This window comes from Macaca fascicularis, chromosome 17, assembly GCF_037993035.2.
Source record: "Macaca fascicularis isolate 582-1 chromosome 17, T2T-MFA8v1.1".
Classification (NCBI taxonomy): Eukaryota; Metazoa; Chordata; class Mammalia; order Primates; family Cercopithecidae; genus Macaca; species Macaca fascicularis.
The window spans coordinates 36,471,848-36,484,164 of record NC_088391.1 but is presented as its reverse complement, the minus strand read 5'-3'; the positions used below and the strand labels follow the sequence as shown (position 1 = coordinate 36,484,164).

General features: G+C 41.9%; 1 protein-coding gene across 1 annotated transcript; it reads right to left on the bottom strand.

Moving 5' to 3' along the window:
- Positions 1–1,549: 1,549 nt before the first annotated feature.
- Positions 1,550–4,537, bottom strand: LOC102123477 (proline-rich protein 20E-like). Its single transcript, XM_005585972.3, has 2 exons — positions 4,487–4,537; positions 1,550–2,335 (listed from the first exon to the last, which is right to left on the bottom strand). Exons 1-2 carry the CDS (start codon positions 4,535–4,537, stop codon positions 1,550–1,552), a joined length of 837 nt encoding a protein of 278 aa, XP_005586029.3.
- Between the last annotated feature and the right edge of the window lie 7,780 nt (positions 4,538–12,317).

Here is a 12,317-nt window from a genome sequence, read left to right as displayed (position 1 = left end):
AAAATCAGCTAATAAAAACCTACTTAATAAAATAGAAAATCCAACTCACAATACAGGTTTTATCAAACTCTGAAAAGATAAGAACTACCTTAACTTAAATATCTATGAGAAACTCACAGCAAACATCTTGGTTAATGGTGAAACACTTAAAATACTCCCATTAAAACCAGGAGGAAGCCAAGGACACTGCCATCAATTTACTGATTCCTTATTTAGCATTTTCAGTGAGTCACGCACTCTCCTTGTTTCTATTAACTCCCCCTGCCTCTCCCACCACCACACACCTTTTGTTTGATTCATCAAATGTTCTTTGATCCCCTTTTTCCTCAATCTGTTTGAAATTTTACATTCTATTCCAATTCATTTAGTGGTTCCCAATGGGTACCTACATTGAGACTTAAAAATGTGTCAGAGTCTAGAATTTCATTGCTGAATATAAATTCAGCCACTATATCATTTCCAGGTGCTAAAAAAGAATTTCAGTAACTTCTAGCTCCTTCTCAATTTTCCCATGCCCCACCTGTCTATGTCAAAGTCTTCTGAAATTTTAATTCTAGGTCACCCATCTTTCTTCCAGAATCATACTTATCTTGACTTAATAACACAGTTTCCTAATTTCCTTGCTTACTGACTCCTGTTGCATCCCACTTCTTCCAGGTTGTCTGGTTCGGTTTTTTCCCGGCTGAAAAACATGACTTGTACTTTCACTGTGCGTAACAGTTCCATTCAAATGGCCTTATACAGAAAGGGGGTTTAGAAGCTTGCACATTATAAGTTGTGTACTCTAAGTTCAGGAGAAACTCAGGCTTCAGGTCCAGTGTGAGTAGGATTCTGCCTTATTCTGTATGCCATTTCTCCCTTCATGTGGCCTTGCCCTTGAGCTGACACCGCCTGCCTCCTTCTCTTCCTAACAATTTCTTTGATTGCTCATAGAACACTAGATTCAGAGTCATTTCTCTCTCAAAGCTGTGAGGATATTGCACCATTGCTTTCCATAGTCATCCATGCTGCCAGGCAAAGTCTAACATCACCCTAAATTCTGCTTTCTTTGTAGGTCTCAGCTCTCAGGCAGCTTTTGCAATGTTCTCTTCACCATACCTCATACTCTCCGTGGGTGTTCTTCTTGTATCCTGCTCAGGATTCATATATTTCTTCCAGTGGGAGAAATCATTAGCCATGATTTCCTTGTATTTTGCTGTCATTCAAATGTTCTGGCTCTCCCGGGAGAGCTCCATGTTAGATGACCTCTGGTCCTCAGGATGACTGTTCTGTTGCACTGTCCATCTCTCTCTTGCCTAAACATCCAGTTTTTACAGATTTGTTCCTCAGTCCTATCTATTCTGTGATTCAAACCATCAACATAACTTTGGATTCCAACAACCTTGTTTTTCATCCCAAGTATCTCTAATTGGCATTTAATATAAGCACAGTAAGATTAGGGGAGCTGCTGGCCTGTTTTACCAAGCATTGAGGAACTCCATGCATGTGTAACTTTGACAGAAGGTACAAAGCAGGGACAAGAGGGGCATTGGAAGCAGATGGAATACTGTCAGGATCTTGGGAGGAGGGTGTGGAGGTTCCATCCTGACAACACAAGGTGAGAGTTGGGATGGGAGGGGAGGAGTGGAGCAGAAATGGGGCTGGAGTTTGGGGGTGGAGGAAAGTCCAGGTGGAAGAAAGGGAGGCTGGGAACAATGTGGATGACAGATAGACGCCACCATACAATGTCGGCGACGAACACTGGGATCCCTTGCACATAAGTGCCGTTGGGGGTTTGAATGACCTGTAAAACAGCTGAGCCACCCAGAGCCCTAAACCCGATGCAGGGATAGAGGGTCAACATGGGCTGCCCGTTGATAGCCTCAGGCTCAGAGGCAGGGGGCGGCTCCTGACGCCCCACCTCAGGATGGGCCACATCAGGGCCAGGGCCTTCCTGCACAGTTCCAGGGACAGGAGCTGTTTCAGGAAAAGAGAAGGCTGAGGTCTGCCTGATTTCCGGTTCCCCCTGGTGGCCTGGCTCTCCATGGTGGTGCAGTTGGATGTGCATGTCTGGTCCCAGCAAGTGTTCTGCCCCCTGTCCCTGGCCAGCGTCCCTGCGGGGCCCACTCCCTCTGCCACGGCCTCGCCCTCGCCCAACCCGCCGGCTTCCTCCCCGCCTCTGGCCTCTCTCTGCAGGAGGAGCCAACTCTGTGCAAGCTGGGGGCTCCCGTCTCAAGGGTTTCACGTAAGCAATCCGTTTTGCAGGTTGGGCTGGCTCTGCGGGCCCATCTGCTTCCACGGAGTCTTCACGGTCCACAATAGAGCAGCCTGGCTCTGTAGGACGCCCACCTGAGGCAAAAAGAGAAGCAGAGTGTAAGGAGATTGAATATGGGCTGCCCAGGAAGCCTTCAGGGAAGGGAGATGAGGTGAGGGGTTGAGGGAGGGCCCATGGGAACCCCGGCGAACAGAATGAGGGTCAGCAGAGGCCTGCAAGGTGAGCCCTCAGGAGTTCTGTCTGCCCAGGGTCCTACAGCGCTTTCCATGAGCTTTCCATTGCAAGTCCTTGCAACAACTTTGTCAGTCGAATATTATGATCTGCATTTTGCTAATGAATAAATGAGTCTACAGTTCCCTAGAGAGATTGAATTGGAATAAAAATGGCATGCTTCCTGCCCTCACTGAGGTTCAACTTCAGTAGGACAGACAAACAGAACACCAAAAAATGAATGATGCTAATGAGCGACCAGTTAGGAGGTGAAGGGTGTCACAAGGGAGGTGGGTCTGGATCCAGAATGCCTGGGCTGTATTCTCAGGCAGCTTAATTTACCTGGGCATCGGTTCCCCTTTTCATAAACTGGTATAATACCATGCCAACCCCTAGATCCTTACAAGAACTGAGTTACTAAAAGTGAAATGTTTAGATTAGTATCTAGATCAAGCAAGCATCTTAACATGTATTGGGAAGGAGATGATCAAAAAGTCTTGCTGGAGGAGATGACATAAGCCAACTTGGAGAAAACAGTTTATGCCAGAAATGAGATTTTCTAAAAATATCTATAGCTAATATTCCTAGAGAGATAGAAGGAATTTTACCCATAAATCAATTATAGGATACTTTTAAAAATGAATACTCACAGACAATGGGGTTTTTTGAAATTGCAATTATGAAAGAAGAAACAAAAATCTCTGTGGAAATTTGAGAATGAAGTTGAGAAGATCTGCCAGAAAAGAAAGCAAAAATCTAAAATGGTGGAAAGAAGGATAAACTATAAGAAAATTAGAGGCATACTGTCAGTGAGACATATCACCATAAAATTTCAGAGTGCTGATGACAAAGAAAATATTCTAAAAGATTCCAAAGACAGGGAGAAAGAGAAAGAAAGGAAAGATCACATGGAAAGGGCTAGGATTCAACATGTCTCAAAAATCAGACGTCTCAAAAGCAGCAGTTAAATCTAGAAAATAACAGAAAATGTCCTCGAAATTTCAAGGGAAATGGATTTCCCACCTAAAATTTCATATCCAACCAAAGTTTCACTTAAGAATCAGGAAGGGTAGAATGAAGATGTTTCAGACAAGCAAGATCTTATATACTTTCCTTTCAATGGATGCTTTATTGTTATGCATCTGTCAAACTAGACAAGATTAAAAGTTTTAGGATACTCAGTGTATGAAGGCAAATGTTTTGGAGAACAATGTGGCAATAGTTGTAAAATTCCAATTCCTACAGAAAAGAACAAGGTGGAAGTACGGATTTATCATAGATGAAGATGTAGTGTGAGGACTTGCTCCACTACAGAGAAACAGTAAAACAAGGAAAAAAAAAAAAAAAAAAAAAAGACACCAGATTTGGGAAATGGGATACAATTATAAAAAGGGAAAGTAATTTCCCAGATGATGTGGAAGCTGGGAGCTGTCTTACAGCAAACAGCCCAGGCTGAAGCAGGCTATGAGAAAGTGAAACAGATAATGCTTGATTGAGTTTGAATTTAAACAATTGTGGAAGAATTGGGTAACGAACTAGTGATCAGTAAGCCCATAAAAACCCAAGGCAAGTATTAAGTCCTGGGAAATTCAAGTTATGCAAGAAGTGGAAAGTAATCCTCCTAATATTCTCTCTGCTCCTGGGCAGTGGGGAGGAACAGAGGGTGTGTGTCCTGGGCTGTGTGTTGCATGGTGCTTGGGTGATTGGTGGTGGTGGTGGCAGTGTGTAAACTACAGCTAAATATTCCTCTATCCTAGAGGGAAGACTGTAAGTAAACTCTAAAAGGAAAAAGAAATAGCAGTAGTGTAGGCATGTTATTTAAAGAGTGAGAGGGAATGCTGAAAGAATTGGCTACACAGATGGAGGTAGTGTTCCCAAAGGTGTAGGAGACTGAGAAGGAGCAGGAGCTGCTGCATTTCATAGCATGCCACATTTGCCTCTGTAAGTTCTATAAGTCAATACCAAAGGTAAAGTAAAAATCCAGAAAAATTTAAAAAGAGAGTTGCAGGCGTTTGATGTACCTTGATTAGGGTCCATGGAGCGAAGTCGCTTTGAACGCCTTGGTTCCTCCATGAGGAATCTACGGGAGGTGGTGGGGAGAAAAACACATCAGTAGAGTTAAAACGGAGCCTCATTTCCTAAGCTCCAGGCAGCCATGCAGACCCCCACCACACACCCTCCTCTAGGGCCTCCAATGCCTACAATCCTCTGAGCACTTGGCTGCCTGGGCACCGACCGAGCCTACGTGCCACCCAGTAGAACTGTGTGAAGGTGGGGATTGGGTGGGGGGCTGTGGCTGTGGGAGATTTCCACACAGTAAAGTGTTTCCAAGGGGAAGCTAGTAGCCAGCAGGGATTGGCCTACAGGCGGTTCAATTTATCCCCGTTCCTACAGGAAAGCTGGGAGAGGGGAGACTAAAGTAGGCCTTTTGGAGGAATGCTTCCTCTTCAAGGGAAGAGGGAAGGAAGGTGAGGACAGAGAACGGATTTAGGAAGACGGGTGAAAAGTCAAGGGAGTGGCCGTGGCCTTTCTAGGGAATGAAGATTCTGTCCCCAACTGCACCCATCCAAGCTCTATTCACCCCTCAGGGACACCCACACACACACCTGATCTTCCTACAGCTCGCTCCAGAGATCTGAAAATTTGGAGACTCTTCGACGAAGAGAGGCCAAAGGAGCTGGAGTTGTCCAAAGGTTCAGGGCTGTGGCTCTGAGGTCGTCCTCCTGCAGGCGGGCGGGAGGGAGGGAGGGAGGGAGGGAGGGAGGGCGCGCGCAGCAGATTCTGGCTCAGAACCCAGCAGAAAGTGGACTGCTGGAGGCCCAGCGCGGTCCCTCTTATATGGCAGCAAGGCAATTATGTAAGAGACAGGCGTGGTCAGAGGGGGGCCGGCTGGGGCGGGCCTGGCTGGGCTTGGAAGGTGCATTGGGCCAGTCCCCTGCCTGTCAAATGGGGCTCTGCTGATATGCCGCCATTTATAGACTTCAATGGTTGATTGATTAATCTAATCATTGAGAAACAATGCATAATTACATTTAAGTGCCAGCAAAAGGGTGGTGTGGTGCCCTGAAACTGGCTAATAGGAAGATGTGATTAGATTAGATCTGTGTATGGTCAAAGAAAACACCCAAAGTGGGGAAATTTGGGCTGAAATCTGGAATATAAAATTTGAAATTAGTCAACCTGAACCGGGTTGGGAGAAGCAGGGAGAGAGGCAGCCGAGTGAAGAAAGCGTGCTGAGACCCGGACTGGAAGGGAGCCCGGCCCATTCTGGAAATGGAAGGGAGGCCAGGGCCAGACCCAGAGGTGGTGTCAGGTGGAGGCAGGGGCCACGCAGGAGCTGGTCTTGTTCCAAGGCAGCAAAAACCATGGAACGGTGTCCTGCAGTGAGTTAACATTTCCAAAACGACCAGCCTGGCTGTGAAGGAGAGCCAACCCCGGGTCCACAGAATAACCTGGGAGAGGGAAGAAGGCTATTGCATCCCTCGGGGGTTGGGTGCAGTGTCCTATTAGCCTAGGACTTTGGAAGGCAGAGGAGGAGAAAGTTCCCTGGTGGGAGAGAAATTTACAAGAAAATGCGAGATCCAGTGTGGACAGCCCTTGGAGAAGAGACTGCAGTCTTGGCAGCTCGTTCATTCAGACAGAGGTGGACCAAGAACCTGCTCTGAATGTGAAGATACGGAGCTTGGCTTGTGCACACTGGGTTGAAGGAGCTTTTGAGCTGCCAAGTGAGGATGTCAAGTGGCCTTTTGTAAAAAGAGCCGAGCTCAGAGAGATGGTGATGGGGCTGGAGATGGGTGTGAGACACACACCACTGGCATTTATTATTCTGGGTTCACACACAGGCGAAAGAAGACAGCAGGAAATGCCACAGGACGCTGGAGGGGAGCCCACAGTGGGTCAGTTGGTTGGTTTACATGCTTGTTTTTTAGAGAGACAGGTTCTCTCTCTGTAGCCCAGCCTGGAGTGCAGTGGCGTGATCTCAGGTCACTGCGGCCACTTGGGAGACTGAGATAGGAGAATCGGTTCAAGTGATTCTCCTGTCTCAGCTTCCCGAGTAGCTGGACTACAGATACATGCCACCAAACTGAGATAATTTTTGTACTTTTTGTAGAGATGAGGTTTAGGTATGTGCCCAGACTTGTCTGGAACTCCTGAGCTCAAGCGATCCTTCCCGCTCAACCTCCCGAGTTGCTGTGACCACAGGCGCAAGGCATCATGTCGGGCTAATTATTATTGTTTTTGTTTTTATTTTTTGTGGAGTTTAGGTTTTGCTATGTTGCTCGGGCTAATCTCAAACTCCTGGCCTCAAGCAATTCTCCCACCTCGGCCACCCAAATCACTGGGATTACAGGCATAAGCCACCACACCCTGCTCCCATAGTGCTGTTTAAAAAATTCTGGCCAGGCATGGTGGCTCACGTCTGTAATCCCAGAACTTTGGGACATGGAGGTGAGAGGGTCACTTCAGCACAGGAGTTTGAGACCAGCCCGGGATACATAGCAAGACTCCATCTCTACTACATATATATATTAATTACCCATGTGTGCTGGTGCCTGCCTGTGGTCCCAGTCGTTAGGAAAGCTGAGGTGAGAGGCTTGCTTGAGCCTGGGGTATCAAGACTGCAGTGAACCGAGATTGCACGGCTGCATTCCAGTCTGGGACACACACACACACACACACACACACACTCAGGTGTATAAATAATGCAATTCCAGTTAGATTCTCAATATTTTTTGTTTTTGTTGTTGCTTTTGATTTTAAAAAAATTCAACTTTATTAAGGTACAATTTGCACATGATAAAATGCATCCATTTGAAGCACACAATTTGGTGAGTTGTGATAAACATGTAGACATGGATAACCACTTCCTCAATTAAAATAAGAATAATTTCATCACTGGAACAGTTCCCTTGTGTCCCTTTGCTATCAGCTCCCTTCCCCCATCCTCTGCCCCAGGGAACCACTGATCTACTCCTTGTCTCTGCAGATTATTTTTGCCTGTTCTAGGGTTTCACATAAATGGAAGCATACAGTATGTCCTCTTTCTACCAGGTTTCTCTTGCTTGACATAATGGTGTTGAGGTCCATCTATGTTGCAGAATACGTGAGTCATTCATTCATTTTCATTGCTGAGTAGTGTTCCATTCCACAAATAAACCACGGTTTGTTTATCCAGTCACTACCAGCTGACAGACACAGATTGGGTTGTTTCCATTCTGCGGCTATTGTGAATAAAACTGCTAAGAACACTCATGTACAAGACTTTGCATACACATATGCTTTCACTTTACTTGGGTAAGTATCTACAAGTAGCGAAATTTCTGGGTCAGATATCAAGATTTGTTTTTAGATTTTTAAAAAGTTATCAAATTGCTTTCCAAATTGATTGTGAGATTTTACATTCCTTCCTGAAATGTATGAGGGTTTTAGGTGCTCCACATTCCCTGTCAACTCTTGGTGTTGTTGATTCATTTTCTCTAAGCCACTCTGGTGTCTATGGAGTGGTGTCTCATTGAGGCTCTAATCTGCCTTTCCTTGATGACTAATGATGTGCTTAATAGATTTTTAAAAATAAGCGTTTTTATTTTAGAGTAGTTCCAGACTCACAGAAAAGTTGGAGAAAACACAGAAAGTTCTCATCTGCCCTAAATTTACCCTGTTCCTACAATCTTACATTGTGGTCCATTTGTCATAATTATTATGGCAATAATAATTGTTGATACATGAATCAATATAATACATCATTATTAATTAAAGCCTATGTTTGGTCCCGATTTCCTTGGTTTTGCCCTAACATACCTTTTCTGTCCCAAGACCCCATCCAGGGTACCACATTACAATTACAATTAGTCATGGCTCCTCTTGGCTGTGACAGTTTCTCACACTTGCCTTGTTTTTGATGACCTTGACACTTTGAATACTGGTCAGATATATTGTAGGATGTCCGCTCCTGAAATTCGTCTGATGTATTCCTTATGATCTGACTGGAATTATGTGTTTTTGTAAGGAAGATTGCAGAGGGAAGTGCCATTCCCATCCCATCCTGTCTACAGTATACTCCATCAACATGGCTTAGTCCTGGTCACCTGGCTGGGGCAATGTTGATTAGGTTTCTCCACCATAAAGTGATTTTCCCACCTCCTTCTCTATTGTACTTTTTGGAAGTCACTATCTTGTTTGCAGATTATGTGATCACATATTTGGAAAAACCTAAAGACTCCACCGAAAAACTATTAGAACTGATAAATACATTCAATAAAGTTTCGGGATGCTGTATCCATATGCATAATTAAGTTGCATTTCTAAATACAATGAAAAACTTGAAAAAAAAAAAAAAAAAGAAGAAAGAAAGAAATCCCAGCACTTTGGGAGGCCGAGGCGGGTGGATCACGAGGTCAGGAGATTGAGACCATCCTGGCTAACACGTTGAAACCCCATCTCTACTAAAAATACAAAAAATGAGCTGGGCGTGGTGGCAGGTACTGGTATTCCCAGCTACTCGGGAGACTGAGGCAGGAGAATGGCGTGAACCCGGGAGGCGGAGCTTGCAGTGAGTGGAGATCGCGCCACTGCACTCCAGCCTAGGCAACAGTGTGAGACTCCGTCTCAAAAAAAAAAAAAAAAAAAGAAAGAAATCCCATTTACAGTAGCCACACATGAAATTAAATACATTTAAATACATATAAATTAACTTATCTAAAGAGTGTGGAGGTCTCTATAAGGAAAACTATAAAGTACCAATGAAATAAATTTAAGAGGACATAAAATAAATAGAAATATATTCCATCTTCATAGACTGAAAGAATCAATATTGTTAAAATGTCCATTCTACTCAAAGCAATCTACAGATTCAACACAATTCCTATCAAAATACCAATGACATTTTTCATGGATAGAAAAAGAAATCCTAAAATTTATATAGGACCTCAAAAAAATCAGAATAACCAAAGCCATCTTAAGCAAAAAAAAAAAAAAAAAAAAAAAAAAAAAAAAAAAAAAATCCTGGAGAAATTACATTATCTGACTTCAAATCTTCAAATTATACTACAGAGTGATAGCAGCCAAAACTGAATGGTACTGGCATAAACATAGACATATAGACCAATAGAAGAGAATAGAGAATCAGAAACAAATCCACACACATATAGTGAATTCATTTTCAACAAAGGTGTCAGGAATATACACTGGGGAAAAGACAAACTCTTCAATAAAGGGCACTAGGAAACTGGATGTCTATATGCAGAAGACTGAAACTAGACCTCTAACTCTCTCTGTATGAAAAAATAAGGTCAAAATGAATTAAAGCCTAAATCTAAGACCTGAAACTATGAAATTACCAAAAGAAAACATTCAGGAAATTCTCTGGAAGACTGGGCAAAAATTTCTTGAGCAATACCCCACATGTCCAGGCAACCAAAGCAATAGTAATGGTAACACAATGGAAACAATTAACAAAGTGAAGAGATTACCCAGAGAATGGGAGAAAATATTATCAAACTATCCATCTAAAAGGGATTAATGATCAGGATATATAAGGAGCCTAAACAACGATATGGGAGGAAAAAGCTAATGACCTGACTCAAAAATGGGCTAAAGTTTTGAATAGACATTTCTCAAAAAAAGACAAACAGCAAACAGGCATATGAAAAGATGCTAAACATCATTGATCATCAGAGAAATGCAAATCAAAAGTATAATGAGACATCATCTCCCTCTAGTTAAAATGACTTATATCCAAAAGACAAACAATAATAAATGCTGGCTGGGTTGTGGAGAAAAGGAAATTTTTATACACTCTTTGTGAGTGTGTAGATTGGTACAACCACTATGGAGAAGAGTTTGGAGGTTCCTGAGAAAACTAAAAATAGAGCTATCATAGGATCCACTGCTGAGTATGTACCCAAAATAAAGGAAATCCGTGTATCAGAGATACATGCCGCCTCATGTTGACTGCAGCACTGTTCACAATAGCTAAGATTTGGAAGCAACTTAAGTGCCCATCAACAGATGAGTGGATAAAGAAAATGTGGTGCCAATACACAATGGAGTATCATTTACCCATAAAAATAATGTTATCCTGTTATTTGCAATAACCTGAATGGAATTGTAAGTCATTATATTAAGTGAAATAAGCCAGGCACAGAAAGACAAACATTGCATGTTCTACTTTATTTGTGGGTTCTAAAAATCAAAACAATTGAACTCGTGGAGATAGAGAGTAGAATAATGGTTACCAGAAGCTGAAAAGGGTAGCTGGTGGTTTGGGGGAGGCAGGGATGGTTAATGGGTACAAAAAATTAGATAGAATCAATTATACCAAGTAGTTGATAGCACAACAAGGTGACTGTAGTCAGTAACAATTTAATTATACATTCTAAAACAACCAAAAGAGTATAATTGGATTGTTTGCAAAACACAGGATAAATGCTTGAGGGGATGAATACCTTATTTTCCATGATGTGATTATTATGCATTGTATGCCTGTATCAAAACATCTTATGTACCAGATAAATATATATGCTTATTGTGTACTCACAAAAATTAAAAATTAAAAATAAATAGAATAATTAAAACTAATTTGTACCTATATTTAACTATAGACATTTATATCTATAACTAATATTAACATTTCAAAAACATAATTTTCACCACCTCAATATTTCAGTATAATTCTTTAGAAAATTGATATCCTCTTATATTGTGAAAATTACATTATGTCAAGGGTAAGACTAATTTAACAATAATACATTAACTATTCCTATTTAACAATTTTCCCCCAAAATGATTTTTGTTTCTCATTGTCTCACATGAAGATTTAATTTACGAGCAATCACATTTGGTTGTTATACACATTCATACTTGTTCAATTTTCAATATTCCTTTTTGTTGGTAATATTCTTATTTGTTGATGTGTGTAAATGTATCCAACTGCCTTGTTTTGATGATCTTTAAATTGCCCCAATTCTTGTAATTTCTGTAAATTGGTAGGTAAAAACAAAATACTTTATTAGATTCAAGTTAAACTTTATTTTGTAAAATTGCATTATACATAATATTTACTGCTTAAATTTGCATTAAATGTCGCATTGCATTTGGTCACCTCAATATAAACGAGGTTGAGATTGGCCAATTGATTAAAATGATAAAACTTTTGTTCCTTCTTCATGTATTGTTTCTCTTTTTCTTACCCAAATGTACCTTAACATCACATGACTATCCAATCCCTCAACCTCCAAATCCAAATAATTGCCAATACCAGTTTATGACTGCTATTGCTAATAGCTATTGATCACATTAGGTGTTGAGAAGTAGTGTTTTTAAAAAACCTATAATTTAATTTACAATTATTAGCTTTTATCTCTAGAGATTTCTCCAATTGGGAAAGGCTAATTATTTATATGGGAGATGCATTTTCCCCTGGAGAAAAATGCTAATGTTTAATTTTTTTATTTGATATCCTCTAAAACTGTTATCTAATAATCATAATGTCATCATCTTTCTTTTGGTTTCTGATTTTCTTTGTTCGTTTGTTTTTGAGACGGAGTGTCACTCAGTCGCCCAGGCTGGAGTGCAGTGGCGCCATCTCGGCTCACTGCAACCTCCACCTCCCGGGTTCAAGCAATTCTCCTGCCTCAGCCTCCCAAGTAGCTGGGATTACAGGCATGCACCACCACACCTGGCTAATTTTTGTATTTTTAATAGAGACGAGGTTTCACCATCTTGGCCAGGCTTGTCTGGAATTCCTAACCTCAGGTGATTCGCCAGCCTCAGCCTCCAGAGGTGCTGGGATTACGGGCGTGAGCCTCCGCGCCTGGCTCTTGTATTTGATTTATGTTGGATGATTTAGATTGCT

Excerpts from the sequence above, each read along its gene's own strand:
- LOC102123477 (XM_005585972.3), bottom strand. The coding sequence starts at position 4,537 with ATGGAGGAACCAAGGCGTTCAAAGCGACTTCGCTCCATGGACCCTAAT. Across the intron at positions 2,336-4,486 it reads GCTCCATGGACCCTAATCAA|GCCTCAGGTGGGCGTCCTAC; the intron begins GGTACATCAAAC and ends GCTTCTCTTTTT.